This window comes from Styela clava, chromosome 5 (genome assembly GCF_964204865.1).
Source record: "Styela clava chromosome 5, kaStyClav1.hap1.2, whole genome shotgun sequence".
In the NCBI taxonomy this organism is placed as follows: Eukaryota; Metazoa; Chordata; class Ascidiacea; order Stolidobranchia; family Styelidae; genus Styela; species Styela clava.
In genome coordinates, this window is record NC_135254.1 from 6,199,771 (window position 1) to 6,221,019 (window position 21,249).

The 21,249-nt window shown below is 33.3% G+C and overlaps 1 protein-coding gene across 2 annotated transcripts in view; it reads left to right on the forward strand.

Annotated features, from left to right (window-relative positions):
* The first annotated feature begins 1,323 nt into the window (after positions 1 to 1,323).
* LOC120344096 (uncharacterized) overlaps positions 1,324 to 21,249 on the forward strand; it is a 30,557-nt gene continuing 10,631 nt past the window's right edge. Inside the window, exons 1-5 of one of the 2 annotated variants that reach the window (XM_039413187.2) lie at positions 1,324 to 1,768; positions 4,628 to 4,689; positions 4,960 to 4,999; positions 5,317 to 5,442; positions 6,137 to 6,262. In XM_039413187.2, the coding sequence (XP_039269121.2) occupies positions 1,699 to 1,768; positions 4,628 to 4,689; positions 4,960 to 4,999; positions 5,317 to 5,442; positions 6,137 to 6,262 (424 nt within the window). In that variant the 5' untranslated portion in view covers positions 1,324 to 1,698. Of the gene's footprint in view, positions 1,769 to 4,624; positions 4,690 to 4,959; positions 5,000 to 5,316; positions 5,443 to 6,136; positions 6,263 to 21,249 lie in introns of both variants that reach the window. The other variant, XM_039413186.2, reaches the window with a different exon arrangement.

The window sequence follows — 21,249 nt, forward strand, 5'->3', positions numbered from 1 at the left end:
TTACATTTATCCCAGTGGAAAGGGTAAGCCAATAAGCCATATCGTGTTGCGAACCACAAGCCTCTTGTCCGGTCACCTGTCCATGTCAGGTATGGGATTAGTTATCTAGTAATATGATTTATGTTTATTTGGGGGCGAGGCAAAAATTATTTAACGACACTTATTTGGTCCTTTCGCTCTGAACAAGACCAGTGTGCTGTATGTATAGAAAAACCCCAGTTTCTTCACAGTTTCTCCCTGTTCTTATTCGGCATTACGTTCGTTGATTTCATAGATGGGCAAGCGTTACGTGTCGCATATGTCCGTTCAGTTGATCACAGCATTGCATGGCCGTGTGTTACTGCGATGAACTTATGTTTGTGCCACAGTTGTACTAAGATAATTCAATTAGATTGGCTTCTAAATGAAAGTATTCAGCTTTGGTCCAGTCCTGGCACAAGATAACATTTATTAAATATGCCGGTTTAGGTATAGTATAGCATATGGTGCATATGGCGAGAACCGCTATCGTTCCAACTTATTGTGGCTGAATCGTTTATGAGTAACACCATGACTTCAAAGTAACGCATTTCAAAAACACATTCGTGATTATACGAGATCATTATCGTTTAAAAAAATTGCGGAAGTTTACGTCAATCATTTACTTTCTGTTCAAACGGCGCAAAACAAATTTAACACTAAATATATCAGTAAGATATTCTGATTATAATTTTAATCGAAGGCCTTACTATATTTTTGCCATGGGGGGTTGAATTTTATTTTGCATTCGCCAAGAGGTAAATTAGGGAATAAACTCTGATTACTTTTGCTATAAATTTCGACAACAGCAGTTAAAGGCAAAATAGATAGCTGTTTTGTTCGCATTGCTATTTCGTTGGCAATGGTTAGAATGTGAAAAATCTGATGCCAGGGTTAAGCTATTTCAAAACGGCAAAAATTGTAACGATCGTTTTTCAGAGGCTAATGGTTTATTGACGTAAATCGTGCAGTGATCGTTTGAATTTTTTATTCAAATAAAGTTAAGTCATTTTTATGTCAGATGGATAAATAAAATATATTATTATCCCAAGCTCCTTTTTCAATGACCGAACAGGTATGAAAATATCCGCACACCACTAGTCCGAATCTTACATTCGACGTCCGAAATCCTATATTCGACTTCCGAAATCCTATATTATACGTCCAAAATTTTATATTCGACGTCCGAATCTAATATTCGACGTACAAAATCTTATATCGACGTCGACGTCCTAACCCCAAATTATTAACTTTCAGTTAATATACTTATATCTACCCAGACTGGGCCAGCGAAATCTATTTCGCTAAGAGCCACGCAATATCTGAAGCCGGCAAGACATGTATGACCTTTGTTTTCATATAATAGGATTCATGGTGGCGGTTAATATGCCATATTGCGCAAAATGTATCAGAATTTCATCAAATATGACTCTTACAGGCAGTGACGGCGTCGTCATCGTTTCATAAAGATAGAAAGAGCAGGCCAAACTCTCTTTTTGTGACGCAACACGCCTCCTGAAATTTAAAAGAGAGAAAACAATTTCCTTTTCCGCTCTAAAGTAAAGAGTAATCTTGCATGGGATATATTACGATGAGAATAGACTGAAGCTTCATTTTAACCTACATTGTTCGGAAATCTACTTTCATCAAAGCAAAGCTGACGAAATTTTTGGACTCGAAATGAAGATTCCGATTCGACACAGTTTCATCGGACTAATACTGTTGATGAAGGCTTGTTTAATGATTAAAGGTCAGTGACATCGTACATACTTTGTTGGGTTTGCTCGCTGGCCTGGGGTTTGTTTTTTAGAGACGCGCTATAACTGTCACATGCAAACTACGGACCGAGCGCCAAATACGTCCCGACAGCCTGATGCTACCACAACCAAACTGAAACCAAATTTAGATGTTTTACCTAAAAATTACTCAAGGAATTTGTAGAGATTGCAATTAAATTCAGTTTTTACACGAGGCCTGTTGTTTTCCATTTCTGCTTTTTTAACGCATATACATGGCCCGCCAGTCTAAGTGGGCAGCATTTTGACCCCTGGTCCCAAAACGTTGCCCACCTCTGCGCGATAGAATAATTAATTTGATACTCAGCGTTTGCTACAGTAAAACGTTTGCTACAGCAAATTAGGAAAGGTAATTGAGCTGCTCTAAGTAAGATTTTGTACGTCGAATATTAGATTCGGACGTCGAATATAAAATTTTGGACGTATAATATAAGATTTCGGAAGTCGAATATAGGATTTCGGACGTACCCTTGATAGTGTTGTCTATATATATATATTTGTTTCAAGTCCTACAATGTATTTTGCAGTTACATGTTTTTTCGTAGAAGTTAAATTTGAGTGTAAAGAAAACTTAGAGATATGTTTTCTATTTCACCGAACTACATTATTCTGGCTCTAAATAAAGCTGCATATTGAATAATTGTGGAAGAATAATATTCCGGAATAATTTGTTGTAAAATTTACATAATGTTAATGTCGACTGTCTTTTCGGCTCTTCAGAAGTGTGTGTACCAATATGTAAGGTAACTAATTTTGTTCGCCTATCTTACATCAAGTTGTGTAAAGGAACTTATAGGTAGGTATATTCACTTGGCTAACACAGACCGTCCCCGAACTCGTAAAAGAACTAAAATATGGGAAATCGGAATAAAATTATGGCTTAACCCTGACCTGGTACATATACTTCGGGAATACCATTTTTTAATCGGCTCATATTAAAGGGTGATTTCACAAAAGCAAAATAAATACTAAAAACCTCCCCAGCGATTTTTAAATATGAAGATTAGTGGTTTATATAGAGGATTAGCTATTTAAAAATTATATGAATACACCAAAAATCAGGCCATTGATATTCAAACAGCATGAACGCTTTATACTTTTATAAGTATAGAATCCAGAAATCTGATAATATCCGTTCTAAGTGTAACAGTGTATTGGTGACATTCTATTAATTCGAATATTTTTTCCGAAACACGCCGAAAAATTTAGCAAAAAGACGACGAAAAAAACACTTTATTTGTCAAATTCAACATATTCTAAATATATTCGTAAATAGGCGCTTCAGCTAATATAGGCGACAAACGGTAACTGTGAATTGAAACAGGTTAATTGACAAATTTCAAATCTGTTTTCTCGCTTCACGGCTGGTATATTTGTATCGGAAGGAATATTTATTTATTTCGGCGTAGGGGGAACCGGTATGGCGGTGTAATAATATAACTAACCTCGGTCTCTCGATAAAGGTTAAACCGACATTTAAATATGAAAAATAATAATTTTTTATCTGATAGCTTTTCCCCTCGAATACCTCGTTTACTTTGTCACATATCGGATGCGTTGCTGTACAGTAAACAGGGCCGGGTTTGCCAGGCAAAGTAGGTGGGAAATCTTGGGATCTCAAATCTTAGAGGCCTCGGCATTTTGAACTGTTATTCATTTTTGAGTCGTTTTGTAAAAGATTGTTCCAGAATAAACCCAGTTTAGAATTTTATAAAGTTTATAGTAATCAAGTAAATTTTAGTCCCAAATATTTACCGTTTTGAAAATTAAAAACAGTGAAATAATGAATTTGTAAAATCGTACTATGGTGCCATGGCGTTTTATTACGACCGGAGTTTCTTAATCTACTCAGGCGATTAGCGACGTATTTTGCCACGCAATTTATTTATGACGCCATAATGTGATTTTATGACGTCATGATTTAAGATGAACCTCACAAACGTCGCAGCCTAGGACCTCTCATCGTTTAAATCCCACCGCGACCGTAGATCTCACGAAACGGCCCTTCCTCCATTGCAAAAACATTTTTGCTTTAAAATCTCCGATGAGAGGATTTTCTCATTCAAAACGTTTTGTTTTTCAAACTTAAATTTCAAATATCGTCATATACACTCAAATGTTTAGAAGTGAAAAATCGCTCATAGATTAGCCAGTTAGCGGGTGTGGTGGCCCATTGGTAAATCGTTTGACTCGGATATTTGGCATCGCGGGGTAAAAATATTTTATACCCACCACCTCACCCAAGGTGTTGTATACTGAATAAGCAATGCCGAATCAACAAGATTTACGTATAGGTGTCTGCTCGCTTTACTTCTGAGCATTTGAGTGTACATGACGATATTTTAAAAACCATAAAGTTTCAAATCCTTTTATCGGCTGCTCTCACAGAGCCTTGTTCGGGTAGAAAGGCGTATAAAGAAAGCAGACAACTACGGGGGAATTCAATATACTCGAGTTTATTGTTCGCCTAAAAAATGAAACGATTCTCAGAAACCAGAAATCGAATATTTGGTATCGATCAGATGTTCGCCCATGTCCGCGAGACCAACAAATTTTGTTAGCTTCTTCAATGGCGGCGCAATAATTCCAATTTGATTCGACCAATCATCATCGAGGAAAATAGTGCGTTCGCATGACGTGGGTAGCAGTTTGAAAATAAATATGGAATGAGCGAATGCTCACCATAAGGAAATAGGTACTGAATTAGTCTCGTTATGAAAAAAGTTCAGTAACATAACTTTAGTTTATCTGTTATAAACTTTTTTTAAAACGGTTATTTTTCTCGATTTTCAATTACAATATTTTCTTAGCAGGAGAAAAATGCAGGATTGCAATGATTTGCGACGGGAAACCTACTTGGAAAGATATTACTAAGGTGATAGCGTTAGATGAAATTTCATATTGATGATATTATTAGCAGGAATTGAAATATTTTGTTTGAAATCTGAGAATAAAAATGAGATAATTTTCTAGCAATTTCTTCCATCTATAAGTACTGAAGGTTTGAAATGTATTTAATCGATACCTCATCCCAGATTTTAAGTTTTCCATGTAATCCATGGGAACACTTTTTAACGGGGAACACTTACCCAGCTAAAGCTTTTATGTCCATATATTTAAACATTTCTCTCTTGTTCTATTTCAGGAAGGACAGTGCACAAAAGAAGAAGAAAAGGCTTTGGAAGGTTCGTGTCCACAATATAGTTTTCTTCGAAATACGTTTGCTATTTTTTTCATTTTTGTCAAACGGCCTGATAGCAAAATTGCCCCACAAACAATCGTTTTATTTTAAAAAAAATCAATCATTTTATATTTTTATTATTAATATTATATATTATTCTTTAGCGATCAAATCATGACATGTAGTTTAGCAATACCCATCTCATATTCTTATTTTTAACCAGAGGAAGAGTGTTACATATCTTCTAACAAAAAATTCACTGATAATGGATTGTGAAACTGAGGGCTCAATTTACTATCTGTTTAAATTTATTTTTTGCAGCTTTAACGGAACATGTAGACGAGACGAAGAGTATGCTGTATCAATTACAAAAGAGGCTTGAAGATTTAAATACGAACTCAGGACAGCCCTTCATTGTTGGTGTCAACGACACGACCACTACCCAGGGTAGAAATATTTAAGTCTTTTGACATTGATTGCACTAGAACATCGTTCTTTAACTCTTTTCTACCGTGGTATACCTTTTAAAAAATTTCAGGAACTTGTATTTCTTACAAATATCAATGTTTATTTAAGCTTTAAATAAACATTAAATTTTAAGCACGAATTGTAAAAAAACTCACGGTTCTGCAATATCACCATAATATACTGCAATATAGTGGGCTAGTGTCTGCAAGTTGTAAACGGTGTAAATTGGACTGACGGCCCTAGCATCAACGGAAATAACGTAACATAAATGATAAAGCAAGCGACGTGCATGGCAGCCGATATCATCAACCTAGCCAAGTGCCCGAATTATCTATATATTTAATTTTTTATGTAAAAATGTGCTCAAGTCGATTCTTTGCTTAAATGACATTGTAGAATTTATGTGCGCCGCGTTTGCATTATTGTCTTCAATTGAATATTTTATAATTTATTATATTAGAGTTTAGAATCCCAGACTTAGGCTGTACACCCGTCGTATACCCTTTATCAGTTGTATACCCAACTCATGGTCCGGTATACACTTGGGTGTACCATATACCCGGTTGAAGACCGTCCTCTCCAGTCATAGTAATCGGTAATACAGCAATATATTAGTACCTAAAACTATAAATCTTGTTATAAAATTGTAATATAAACCGACTTTTTCACACAGGATACACAGACAAGAATACTTCTTTGGTCCGTACTTCAACCGTTCCTGCTACATCTCCGTGGTCAACTAAGGAAGCCTTTCTATCTACGCTGCGCCCACAAACTACAAAAGTCGAACAGAGAACAGGTTGGTGCGGCCTACTCTTTCTCGTTTTTTACTCGGGAAATATTTGCCCCCTAAACATTTTTTAGTACGCGTCAAATATCTTAATTAGGAATTCCCCAGCACCTGAGGTCCAGAACAAAAAAGAAAAAACAAAAACAAATTTGAGTGAGATTTGAAAACGAACCACAAAAATACTAAATGTATTTGCTTGGTTATAAGATATTAACGTGTTCGCCTAAGATTGTTCTTGAAATAAAGATTTTATCCCCCGCAAGGCGCTTTAATATAGGACAGAGTAAAATTGCCTCCAGATGGCGTCCATAGTCTGATCGTTGCCTTGCTTTATGTCCTTTGTGACTGTCGTTTCGACGTGAGACTCTCTCTCAAAAACACTTTCAAAATGAATAACAAAGTATAGAAATAATGTGTGGGGGTCAAACGTCAAACGTCCATTTTGCTCTGATTCAACATATCTTTATCCAAATATTTTACTCGAATATACTGAACAGTATTTGAGGTCCCAAAAACACTGTTAAAATTAATGACAAGGTATGGACATATTGTTTGAGGGTCAAAGATCAAACGTCCATTTTGCTCTGATTCAACATATTTTTATCCAATTATATTACTCGGATATACTGAACAGTATTTAAAGTCTCAAAAACGGTTAAAATTAATGACAAAGTATGAACATATTGTTTGGGGGTCAAAGGTCAAACGTTCATTTTGCTCTGATTCAACATATTTTTATCCAATTATATTACTCGGATGTACTGAACAGTATTCAAAGTCCGTAAAACTGTTAAAATTAATGACAAAGTATGGACATATTGTTTGGGGGTCAAAGGTCAAACGTCCATTTTGCTCTGATTCAACAGATTTTTATCCAATAATTTTACTCGGATGTACTGAACAGTATTTCAAGTCCCCAAAACACTCTCAAAATTAATACCAAAGTATAGAAATAATGTCTGGGGGTCATAGGTCAAATGTTCATTTTGCTTTGATTCAACATATTTTTATCCAATTATTTTACTCGGATGTACTGAACAGTATTTAAAGTCCCAAAAACACTGTTAAAATTAATGACAAAGTATGGACATATTGTTTGGGGGTCAAAGGTCAAACTTTCATTTTGCTCTGATTCATCGTATTTTTCATCCAACAATATTACTCGGATGTACTGAACAGTATTCAAAGTCCCAAAAACACTGTTAAAATTAATGACAAACTATGGACATAATGTTTGGGGGTCAAAGGTCACACGTTCATTTTGCTCTGATTCAACGTATTTTTTATCCAATTATTTTACTCGGATGTACTGAACAGTATTTAAAGTCCCCAAAACACTGTTAAAATTAATTCAAAGTATGGACATAAGGTTTGGGGGTCAAAGGTCAAACGTCCATTTTGCTCTGATTCAACATATTTTTATCCAATTATATTACTCGGATGTACTGAACAGTATTCAAAGTCCGTAAAACTGTTAAAATTAATGACAAAGTATGGACATATTGTTTGAGGGTCAAAGGTCAAACTTTCATTTTGCTCTGATTCAACATATTTTTTATCAAATTATCTTACTCGGATGTACTGAACAGTATTTAAAGTCCCCAAAACACTGTTAAAATTAATGACAAAGTATGGACATATTGTTTGGGGGTCAAAGGTCAAACGTCCATTTTGCTCTGATTCAACATATTTTTATCCAATAATTTTACTCGGATGTACTGAACAGTATTTAAAGTCCCCAAAACACTCTCAAAATTAATACCAAAGTATAGAAATAATGTGTGGGGGTCATAGGTCAAATGTTCATTTTGCTTTGATTCAACATATTTTTATCCAATTATTTTACTCGGATGTACTGAACAGTATTTAAAGTCCCAAAAACACTGTTAAAATTAATGACAAAGTATGGACATATTGTTTGGGGGTCAAAGGTCAAACTTTCATTTCGCTCTGATTCATCGTATTTTTTATCCAACAATATTACTCGGATGTACTGAACAGTATTCAAAGTCCCAAAAACACTGTTAAAATTAATGACAACTATGGACATAATGTTTGGGGGTCAAAGGTCACACGTTCATTTTGCTCTGATTCAACGTATTTTTTATCCAATTATTTTACTCGGATGTACTGAACAGTATTTAAAGTCCCCAAAACACTGTTAAAATTAATTCAAAGTATGGACATAAGGTTTGGGGGTCAAAGGTCAAACGTCCATTTTGCTCTGATTCAACATATTTTTATCCAATTATATTACTCGGATGTACTGAACAGTATTCAAAGTCCGTAAACCTGTTAAAATTAATGACAAAGTATGGACATATTGTTTGAGGGTCAAAGGTCAAACTTTTATTTTGCTCTGATTCAACATATTTTTTATCAAATTATCTTACTCGGATGTACTGAACAGTATTTAAAGTCCCCAAAACACTGTTAAAATTAATGACAAAGTATGGACATATTGTTTGGGGGTCAAAGGTCAAACGTCCATTTTGCTCTGATTCAACATATTTTTATCCAATAATTTTACTCGGATGTACTGAACAGTATTTAAAGTCCCCAAAACACTCTCAAAATTAATACCAAAGTATAGAAATAATGTGTGGGGGTCATAGGTCAAATGTTCATTTTGCTTTGATTCAACATATTTTTATCCAATTATTTTACTCGGATGTACTGAACAGTATTTAAAGTCCCAAAAACACTGTTAAAATTAATGACAAAGTATGGACATATTGTTTGGGGGTCAAAGGTCAAACTTTCATTTTGCTCTGATTCATCGTATTTTTTATCCAACAATATTACTCGGATGTACTGAACAGTATTCAAAGTCCCAAAAACACTGTTAAAATTAATGACAAACTATGGACATAATGTTGGGGGTCAAAGGTCACATGTTCATTTTGCTCTGATTCAACATATTTTTTATCCAATTATTTTCCTCTGATGTACTGAACAGTATTTAAAGTCCCCAAAACACTGTTAAAATTAATTCAAAGTATGGACATAAGGTTTGGGGGTCAAAGGTCAAACGTCCATTTTGCTCTGATTCAACATATTTTTATCTAATAATTTTACTCGGATGTACTGAACAGTATTTAAAGTCCCCAAAACACTCTTAAAATTAATACCAAAGTATAGAAATAATGTGTGGGGGTCATAGGTCAAATGTCCATTTTGCTTTGATTCAACATATTTTTATCCAATTATTTTACTCGGATGTACTGAACAGTATTTAAAGTCCCAAAAACACTGTTAAAATTATTGACAAAGTATAGACATAATCTTTGGGGGTCGAAGGTCAAACGTTCATTTTGCTCTGATTCAACGTATTTTTTATCCAATTATTTTTTTTCGGATGTACTGAACAGTATTTAAAGTCCCAAAAACACTGTTAAAAATAATGACAAAGTATAGACATAATGTTCAGGGGTCGGAGGTCAAACGCTCATTTTGCTCAGATTCAACATATTTTTATCCAATAATTTTACTCGGATGTACTGAACAGTATTTAAAGTCCCCAAAACACTGTTAAAATTAATAACAAAGTATGGACATATTGTTTGGCGGTCAAAGGTCAAACGTCCATTTTGTTCTGATTCAACATATTTTTATCTAATAATTTTACTCGGATGTACTGAACAGTATTTAAAGTCCCCAAAACACTCTCAAAATTAATACCAAAGTATAGAAATAATGTGTGGGGGTCATAGGTCAAATGTCCATTTTTGCTTTGATTCAACATATTTTTATCCAATTATTTTACTCGGATGTACTGAACAGTATTTGAAGTCCCAAAACACTCTCAAAATAATACCTAAGTATGGAAATATTGTGTGGGGGTCAAAGGTCAAATGTCCATTTTGCTCTGATTCAACATATTTTTATCCAATAATTTTACTCGGATGTACTGAACAGTATTTAAAGTCCCCAAAACACTCTCAAAATTAATACCAAAGTATAGAAATAATGTGTGGGGGTCATAGGTCAAATGTCCATTTTTGCTTTGATTCAACATATTTTTATCCAATTATTTTACTCGGATGTACTGAACAGTATTTGAAGTCCCAAAACACTCTCAAAATAATTCCTAAGTATGGAAATAATGTGTGGGGGTCAAAGGTCAAACGTCCATTTTGCCCTGATTCAACATATTTTTGTCCAATTATTTTACTCGGATGTACTGAACAGAATTCAAAGTCTCAAAAACTGTTAAAATTAATGACAAAGTATGAACATATTGTTTGAGGGTCAAAGGTCAAACATTCATTTTACTCTGTTTCAACGTATTTTTTATCCAATTATTTTACTCGGATGCACTGAACAGTATTTAAAGTCCCAAAAACACTGTTAAAATTAATGACAAAGTATGAACATAATGTTTGGCGGTCAAAGGTCAAATGTCCATTTTGCTCTGATTCAACATATTTTTATCCAATAATTTTACTCGGATGTACTGAGCAGTATTTAAAGTCTCAAAAACACTATTAAAATTAATGACAAAGTATGAACATATTCTTTGAGGGTCGAAGGTCAAACATTCATTTTACTCTGTTTCAACGTATTTTTTATCCAATTATTTTACTCGGATGTAATGAACAGTATTTGAAGTCCCAAAACATTCTCAATATTATTACCAAAGTATAGAAATAATGTGTGGGGGTCATAGGTCAAATGTCCATTTTTGCTTTGATTCAACATATTTTTATCCAATAATTTTACTCGGATGTACTGAACAGTATTTGAAGTCCCAAAACATTCTCAATATTAATACAAAAGTATAGAAATAATGTGTGGGGGTCAAAGGTCAAACGTCCATTTTGCTCTGATTCAACATATTTTTATTCAATTATTTTACTCGGATGTACTGAACAGTATCTAAAGTCCCAAAAACACTGTTAAAATTAATGACAAAGTATGGACATAATGTTTGGGGGTCAAAGGTCAAACATTCATTTTGCTCTGATTCAACATATTTTTATCCAATTATTTTACTCGGATGTAATAAACAGTATTTAAAGTCCCCAGAACACTGTTAAAATTAATTCAAAGTATGAACATAATGTGTGGGGGTCAAAGGTCAAATGTCCATTTTGCTCTGATTTAACATATTTTTATCCAATTATTTTACTCGGATGTACTGAACAGTATTCAAAGTCTCAAAAACTGTTAAAATTAATGACAAAGTATGAACATATTGTTTGAGGGTCAAAGGTCAAACGTTTATTTTGCTCTGATTCAACATATTTTTATCCAATTATTTTACTCGTATGTACTACACAGTGTTTAAAGTCTCAAAAAGACTGTTAAAATTAATGACAAAGTATGGACATAATGTGTGGGGGTCAAAGGTCAAATGTCCATTTTGCTCTGATTTAACATATTTTTATCCAATTATTTTACTCGGATGTACTGAACAGTATTCAAAGTCTCAAAAACTGTTAAAATTAATGACAAAGTATGAACATATTGTTTGAGGGTCAAAGGTCAAACGTTTATTTTGCTCTGATTCAACATATTTTTATCCAATTATTTTACTCGTATGTACTACACAGTGTTTAAAGTCCCAAAAACACTGTTAAAATTATTGACAAAGTATGAAATGAACATATTGTTTGGCGGTCAAAGGTCAAACGTCCATTTAGCTCTGATTCAACATATTTTTATCCAATAATTTTACTCGGATGTACTGAACAGTATTTGAGGTCCCAAAAACACTGTTAAAATTAATGACAAAGTATAGAAATAATGTGTGGGGGTCAAAGGTCAAACGTTCATTTTGCTCTGATTCAACGTATTTTTTATCCAAATATTTTACTCGGATGTACTGAACAGTATTTAAAGTCCCAAAAACACTGTTAAAATTAATGACAAAGTATGAACATATTGTCTGGGGGTCAAAGGTCAAACGTTCATTTTGCTCTGATTCAACATATTTTTATCCAATTATTTTACTCGTATGTACTACACAGTGTTTAAAGTCTCAAAAGACTGTTAAAATTAATGACAAAGTATGGACATAATGTTTAGGGGTCAAAGGTCAAACATCCATTTCCTCTCATTCAACCTATTTTTATCCAATAATTTTACTCGGATGTACTGAACAGTATTTGAAGTCCCAAAACATTCTTAAAATTGACACCAAAGTATAGAAATATTGTGTGGGGGCCAAAGGTCAAACGTCCATTTTGCTCTGATTCAACATATTTTTATCCAATAATATTACTCGGACGTACTGAACAGTATTTAAAGTCCCAAAAACACTGTTAAAATTATTGACAAAGTATGAAATGAACATATTGTTTGGCGGTCAAAGGTCAAACGTCCATTTAGCTCTGATTCAACATATTTTTATCCAATAATTTTACTCGGATGTACTGAACAGTATTTGAGGTCCCAAAAACACTGTTAAAATTAATGACAAAGTATAGAAATAATGTGTGGGGGTCAAAGGTCAAACGTCCATTTTGCTCTGATTCAACATATTTTTATCTAATTATTTTACTCGGATGTACTGAACAGTATTCAAAGTCCCAAAAACTGTTAAAATTAATGACAAAGTATGAACATATTGTTTGAGGGTCAAAGGTCAAACGTTCATTTTAACCTGTTTCATCGTATTTTTTATCCAATTATTTTACTCGGATGTACTGAACAGTATTTAAAGTCCCCAAAACACTGTTAAAATTAATGACAAAGTATGAACATATTGTTTGGGGGTCAAAGGTCAAACGTTCATTTTGCTCTGATTCAACATATTTTTATCCAATTATTTTACTCGTATGTACTGAACAGTGTTTAAAGTCTCAAAAAGACTGTTAAAATTAATGACAAAGTATGGACATAATGTTTAGGGGTCAAAGGTCAAACATCCATTTCCTCTCATTCAACCTATTTTTATTCAATAATTTTACTCGGATGTACTGAACAGTATTTGAAGCCCCAAAACATTCTCAAAATTGATCCCAAAGTATAGAAATATTGTGTGGGGGCCAAAGGTCAAACGTCCATTTTGCTCCGATTCAACATATTTTTATCCAACAATATTACTCGGATGTACTGAACAGTATTTGAGGTCCCAAAAACACTGTTAAAATTAATGACAAAGTATAGAAATAATGTGTGGGGGTCAAAGGTCAAACGTCCATTTTGCTCTGATTCAACATATTTTTATCTAACTATTTTACTCGGATGTACTGAACAGTATTCAAAGTCCCAAAAACACTTTTAAAATTAATGACAAAGTATAGACATAATCTTTGGGGGTCGAAGGTCAAACGTTAATTTTGCTCTGATTCAATGTATTTTTTATCCAATTATTTTTTTTCGGATGTACTGAACAGTATTTAAAGTCCCAAAAACACTGTTAGAAGTAATGACAAAGTATGGACATAAGGTTTGGGGATCAAAGGTCAAACGTCCATTTTGCTCTGATTAAACATATTTTTATCCAATAATTTTACTCGGATGTACTGAACAGTATTTAAAGTCCCCAAAACACTGTTAAAATTAATAACAAAGTATGGACATAATGTTTGGGGGTCAAAGGTCAAACATTCATTTTGCTCTGATTCAACGTATTTTTATCCAATAATATTACTCGGACGTACTGAACAGTATTTAAAGTCCCAAAAACACTGTTAAAATTATTGACAAAGTATGAAATGAACATATTGTTTGGCGGTCAAACGTCCATTTAGCTCTGATTCAACATATTTTTATCCAATAATTTTACTCCGATGTACTGAACAGTATTTGATGTCCCAAAAATACTGTTAAAATTAATAACAAAGTATGGACATATTGTTTGGGGGTCAAAGGTCAAACGTCCATTTTGCTCTGATTCAACATATTTTTATCCAATAATTTTACCCGGATGTACTGAACAGTATTTGAGGTCCCAAAATTACTGTTTAAATTAATAACAAAGTATGGACATATTGTTTGGGAGTCAAAGGTCAAACGTCCATTTTGCTCTGATTCAACATATTTTCATCCAATAATTTTACTCGGATGTACTGAACAGTATTTGAGGTCCCAAAAATACTGTTAAAATTAATAACAAAGTATGGACATATTGTTTGGGGGTCAAAGGTCAAACGTCCATTTTGCTCTGATTCAACATATTTTTATCCAATAATTTTACTCGGATGTACTGAACAGTATTTGAGGTCCCAAAATTACTGTTAAAATTAATAACAAAGTATGGACATATTGTTTGGGGGTCAATGTCAAACGTCCATTCTGCTCAAAGGCATAAGACGACGCAACGCTTCATGGACGCCATTTTGAGGCAATTTTACTCTGCCCTATATCAGGCGCAAAAATGTTTAGACCACGCCCATTAAAAAAAGATGTGATATCAAATAGCCGTATATGAATGAAGTCATAAAATAGCTTCGGGGGTCATATATCCGGGGAGGCCATTTAAATAGTGATTGGAACCATATGTTCATCCCTGACCTACTGTCTGTATGGCAGCCTAATAGCCCTGTATAAGGGATGTCATTTAAATGGGAATTGAAACCATATATCCATCCCGAACCTGCTGTCTATATGATACTACCTTAATAGTCCTGTGTGGAGGAGGACATTCAAATAGCATTTGGGGCCATATATCCATCTCTTTCCCTAACCTACTGTCTGTATGGCAGCTCAATAGCCCTAAATGGAGGAGGCCGTTTGAATGGGGATTGACCGTAGGCTTGCACGTAATCGACCAAAATCGATTCTTTATTTACGACAAAATCACTGACGTAATGACCCCGTGATTGTGGTAGTTTTACTCGGATTGAGCTAATACTCGGCGAACAAAATGAAGCGGACGAATGGTTATACCAATTGATAACAACAAAGAGCGAACAAGCAGCATTGTGCTGAAATAAAGAGCTATTATTTGCAAAGACGAAAACAGCTAAAAGTGTAAATTATTTTGACTTTTGACTGAATCCGCTCGTTTTTCATACGTCAACGTTCATGACGTCAACAAAGAGCATTGATAATTTATTGCGTATCCTGACACTTCATGTCTGATCACGAATCTAAGCGAGACGTGCGTTGGCTAATACGCTCCAATGAAAGGGCAGAATAACAATAATAATAAATCGGCCACTTTTGGAAAATTTAGTCTTGGCAACATTGTAATGAGAAAATCATGACTATTCATTGATAATCGTATTGCAATCAGTAGCGCAGCAGCTGGTTTCGGGTTCTGAAAACCGACTTTCAAAAAATTTTTTGTAGGTCGAAAATGTAGCTAATGACACTGCTATTCCCGCTAGTTTTGTTGAAATCGCTGAGTTGGGGAGGTTTTAAAAAATGGGAAATAAAAATTACTGTATAACGGCTCCAAAAAATGGACCGCGGTTATTCCACTCGGTAAAAAAGCCTTTCAAATAAAAAATTTCAGCGGATAATGTTTCTTTGTTTTATGAAATGTTCAATCCATGTGCGATGCCAGCATTTAAAATGTCTTGTCATATTCATTCTATTGAGTTCACCGGATTCCGCCTTTTTGTCGACTTAGCTGGAAAATGTAATCACTACTATAAATGACCACGGTAATCTGCGGACATAAAGTACTCATAAACTACCCAATTATTAATAGATAGGATTCGGATTTTTGCGACCTAGAAATTTGTCAACTTTGAGCTATTCTTTTCAGCACTGATTGCCACTTGAGATTATTTTCAAGATATCCCGTTGGAAAAATCTCAAGATATGCTTTAAAATCCAGAGTACAATTCGCAATTGCGCAAATTATTTATAAAAGTCCCAAAAACACTGTTAAAATTAATGACAAAGTATGGACATAATGTTTGGGGGTCAAAGGTCAAACATTCATTTTGCTCTGATTCAACATATTTTTATCCAATTATTTTACTCGGATGTAATGAACAGTATTTAAAGTCCCCAGAACACTGTTAAAATTAATTCAAAGTATGAACATAATGTGTGGGGGTCAAAGGTCAAATGTCCATTTTGCTCTGATTTAACATATTTTTATCCAATTATTTTACTCGGATGTACTGAACAGTATTCAAAGTCTCAAAAACTGTTAAAATTAATGACAAAGTATGAACATATTGTTTGAGGGTCAAAGGTCAAACGTTTATTTTGCTCTGATTCAACATATTTTTATCCAATTATTTTACTCGGATTTTACTCAGTATTTAAAGTCCCCAGAACACTGTTAAAATTAATTCAAAGTATGAACATAATGTGTGGGGGTCAAAGGTCAAATGTCCATTTTGCTCTGATTTAACATATTTTTATCCAATTATTTTACTCGGATGTACTGAACAGTATTCAAAGTCTCAAAAACTGTTAAAATTAATGACAAAGTATGGACATATTGTTTGAGGGTCAAAGGTCAAACGTTTATTTTGCTCTGATTCAACATATTTTTATCCAATTATTTTACTCGGATTTTACTCAGTATTTAAAGTCCCCAGAACACTGTTAAAATTAATTCAAAGTATGAACATAATGTGTGGGGGTCAAAGGTCAAATGTCCATTTTGCTCTGATTTAACATATTTTTATCCAATTATTTTACTCGTATGTACTACACAGTGTTTAAAGTCTCAAAAAGACTGTTAAAATTAATGACAAAGTATGGACATAATGTTTATGGGCCAAAGGTCAAACATCCATTTCCTCTCATTCAACATATTTTTATCCAATAATATTACTCGGACGTACTGAACAGTATTTAAAGTCCCAAAAACACTGTTAAAATTATTGACAAAGTATGAAATGAACATATTGTTTGGCGGTCAAAGGTCAAACGTCCATTTAGCTCTGATTCAACATATTTTTATCCAATAATTTTACTCGGATGTACTGAACAGTATTTGAGGTCCCAAAAACACTGTTAAAATTAATGACAAGGTATGGACATATTGTTTGAGGGTCAAAGATCAAACGTCCATTTTGCTCTAATTCAACATATTTTTATCCAATTATTTTACTGGGATGTACTTAACAGTATTCAAAGTCCCAAAAACTGTTAAAATTAATGACAAAGTATGAACATATTGTTTGGAGGTCAAAGGTCAAACGTTCATTTTGCTCTGATTCAACATATTTTTATCCAAATATTTTACTGGGATGTACTTAACAGTATTCAAAGTCCCAAAAACTGTTAAAATGAATGACAAAGTATGAACATATTGTTTGGGGGTCAAAGGTCAAACGTTCATTTTGCTCTGATTCAACATATTTTTATCCAATTATATTACTCGGATGTACTGAACAGTATTCAAAGTCCGTAAAACTGTTAAAATTAATGACAAAGTATGGACATATTGTTTGGGGATCAAAGGTCAAACGTCCATTTTGCTCTGATTCAACATATTTTTATCCAATAATTTTACTCGGATGTACTGAACAGAATTTAAAGTCCCCAAAACACTCTCAAAATTAATACCAAAGTATAGAAATAATGTGTGGGGGTCATAGGTCAAATGTTCATTTTGCTTTGATTCAACATATTTTTATCCAATTATTTTACTCGGATGTACTGAACAGTATTTAAAGTCCCAAAAACACTGTTAAAATTAATGACAAAGTATGAACATATTGTTTGGGGGTCAAAGGTCAAACTTTCATTTTGCTCTGATTCATCGTATTTTTTATCCAACAATATTACTCGGATGTACTGAACAGTATTCAAAGTCCCAAAAACACTGTTAAAATTTATGACAAACTATGGACATAATGTTTGGGGGTCAAAGGTCACACGTTCATTTTGCTCTGATTCAACGTATTTTTTATCCAATTATTTTACTCGGATGTACTGAACAGTATTTAAAGTCCCCAAAACACTGTTAAAATTAATTCAAAGTATGGACATAAGGTTTGGGGGTCAAAGTTCAAACGTCCATTTTGCTCTGATTCAACATATTTTTATCCAATTATATTACTCGGATGTACTGAACAGTATTCAAAGTCCGTAAAACTGTTAAAATTAATGACAAAGTATGGACATATTGTTTGAGGGTCAAAGGTCAAACTTTCATTTTGCTCTGATTCAACATATTTTTTATCAAATTATCTTACTCGAATGTACTGAACAGTATTTTAAGTCCCCAAAACACTGTTAAAATTAATGACAAAGTATGGACATATTGTTTGGGGGTCAAAGGTCAAACGTCCATTTTGCTCTGATTCAACATATTTTTATCCAATAATTTTACTCGGATGTACTGAACAGTATTTAAAGTCCCCAAAACACTCTCAAAATTAATACCAAAGTATAGAAATAATGTGTGGGGGTCATAGGTCAAATGTTCATTTTGCTTTGATTCAACATATTTTTATCCAATTATTTTACTCGGATGTACGGAACAGTATTTAAAGTCCCAAAAACACTGTTAAAATTAATGACAAAGTATGGACATATTGTTTGGGGGTCAAAGGTCAAACTTTCATTTTGCTCTGATTCATCGTATTTTTTATCCAACAATATTACTCGGATGTACTGAACAGTATTCAAAGTCCCAAAAACACTGTTAAAATTAATGACAAACTATGGACATAAGGTTTGGGGGTCAAAGGTCAAACGTCTATTTTGCTCTGATTCAACATATTTTTATCCAATTATTTTACTCGGATGTACTGAACAGTATTCAAAGTCTCAAAAACTGTTAAAATTAATGACAAAGTATGAACATATTGTTTGAGGGTCAAAGGTCAAACGTTTATTTTGCTCTGATTCAACATATTTTTATCCAATTATTTTACTCGGATTTTACTCAGTATTTAAAGTCCCCAGAACACTGTTAAAATTAATTCAAAGTATGAACATAATGTGTGGGGGTCAAAGGTCAAATGTCCATTTTGCTCTGATTTAACATATTTTTATCCAATTATTTTACTCGGATGTACTGAACAGTATTCAAAGTCTCAAAAACTGTTAAAATTAATGACAAAGTATGGACATATTGTTTGAGGGTCAAAGGTCAAACGTTTATTTTGCTCTGATTCAACATATTTTTATCCAATTATTTTACTCGTATGTACTACACAGTGTTTAAAGTCTCAAAAAGACTGTTAAAATTAATGACAAAGTATGAACATAATGTTTATGGGCCAAAGGTCAAACATCCATTTCCTCTCATTCAACCTATTTTTATCCAATAATATTACTCGGACGTACTGAACAGTATTTAAAGTCCCAAAAACACTGTTAAAATTATTGACAAAGTATGAAATGAACATATTGTTTGGCGGTCAAAGGTCAAACGTCCATTTAGCTCTGATTCAACATATTTTTATCCAATAATTTTACTCGGATGTACTGAACAGTATTTGAGGTCCCAAAAACACTGTTAAAATTAATGACAAGGTATGGACATATTGTTTGAGGGTCAAAGATCAAACGTCCATTTTGCTCTAATTCAACATATTTTTATCCAATTATTTTACTGGGATGTACTTAACAGTATTCAAAGTCCCAAAAACTGTTAAAATTAATGACAAAGTATGAACATATTGTTTGGGGGTCAAAGGTCAAACGTTCATTTTGCTCTGATTCAACATATTTTTATCCAAATATTTTACTGGGATGTACTTAACAGTATTCAAAGTCCCAAAAACTGTTAAAATGAATGACAAAGTATGAACATATTGTTTGGGGGTCAAAGGTCAAACGTTCATTTTGCTCTGATTCAACATATTTTTATCCAATTATATTACTCGGATGTACTGAACAGTATTCAAAGTCCGTAAAACTGTTAAAATTAATGACAAAGTATGGACATATTGTTTGGGGATCAAAGGTCAAACGTCCATTTTGCTCTGATTCAACATATTTTTATCCAATAATTTTACTCGGATGTACTGAACAGAATTTAAAGTCCCCAAAACACTCTCAAAATTAATACCAAAGTATAGAAATAATGTGTGGGGGTCATAGGTCAAATGTTCATTTTGCTTTGATTCAACATATTTTTATCCAATTATTTTACTCGGATGTACTGAACAGTATTTAAAGTCCCAAAAACACTGTTAAAATTAATGACAAAGTATGAACATATTGTTTGGGGGTCAAAGGTCAAACTTTCATTTTGCTCTGATTCATCGTATTTTTTATCCAACAATATTACTCGGATGTACTGAACAGTATTCAAAGTCCCAAAAACACTGTTAAAATTTATGACAAACTATGGACATAATGTTTGGGGGTCAAAGGTCACACGTTCATTTTGCTCTGATTCAACGTATTTTTTATCCAATTATTTTACTCGGATGTACTGAACAGTATTTAAAGTCCCCAAAACACTGTTAAAATTAATTCAAAGTATGGACATAAGGTTTGGGGGTCAAAGTTCAAACGTCCATTTTGCTCTGATTCAACATATTTTTATCCAATTATATTACTCGGATGTACTGAACAGTATTCAAAGTCCGTAAAACTGTTAAAATTAATGACAAAGTATGGACATATTGTTTGAGGGTCAAAGGTCAAACTTTCATTTTGCTCTGATTCAACATATTTTTTATCAAATTATCTTACTCGAATGTACTGAACAGTATTTTAAGTCCCCAAAACACTGTTAAAATTAATGACAAAGTATGGACATATTGTTTGGGGGTCAAAGGTCAAACGTCCATTTTGCTCTGATTCAACATATTTTTATCCAATAATTTTACTCGGATGTACTGAACAGTATTTAAAGTCCCCAAAACACTCTCAAAATTAATACCAAAGTATAGAAATAATGTGTGGGGGTCATAGGTCAAATGTTCATTTTTCTTTGATTCAACATATTTTTATCCAATTATTTTACTCGGATGTACGGAACAGTATTTAAAGTCCCAAAAACACTGTTAAAATTAATGACAAAGTATGGACATATTGTTTGGGGGTCAAAGGTCAAACTTTCATTTTGCTCTGATTCATCGTATTTTTTATCCAACAATATTACTCGGATGTACTGAACAGTATTCAAAGTCCCAAAAACACTGTTAAAATTAATGACAAACTATGGA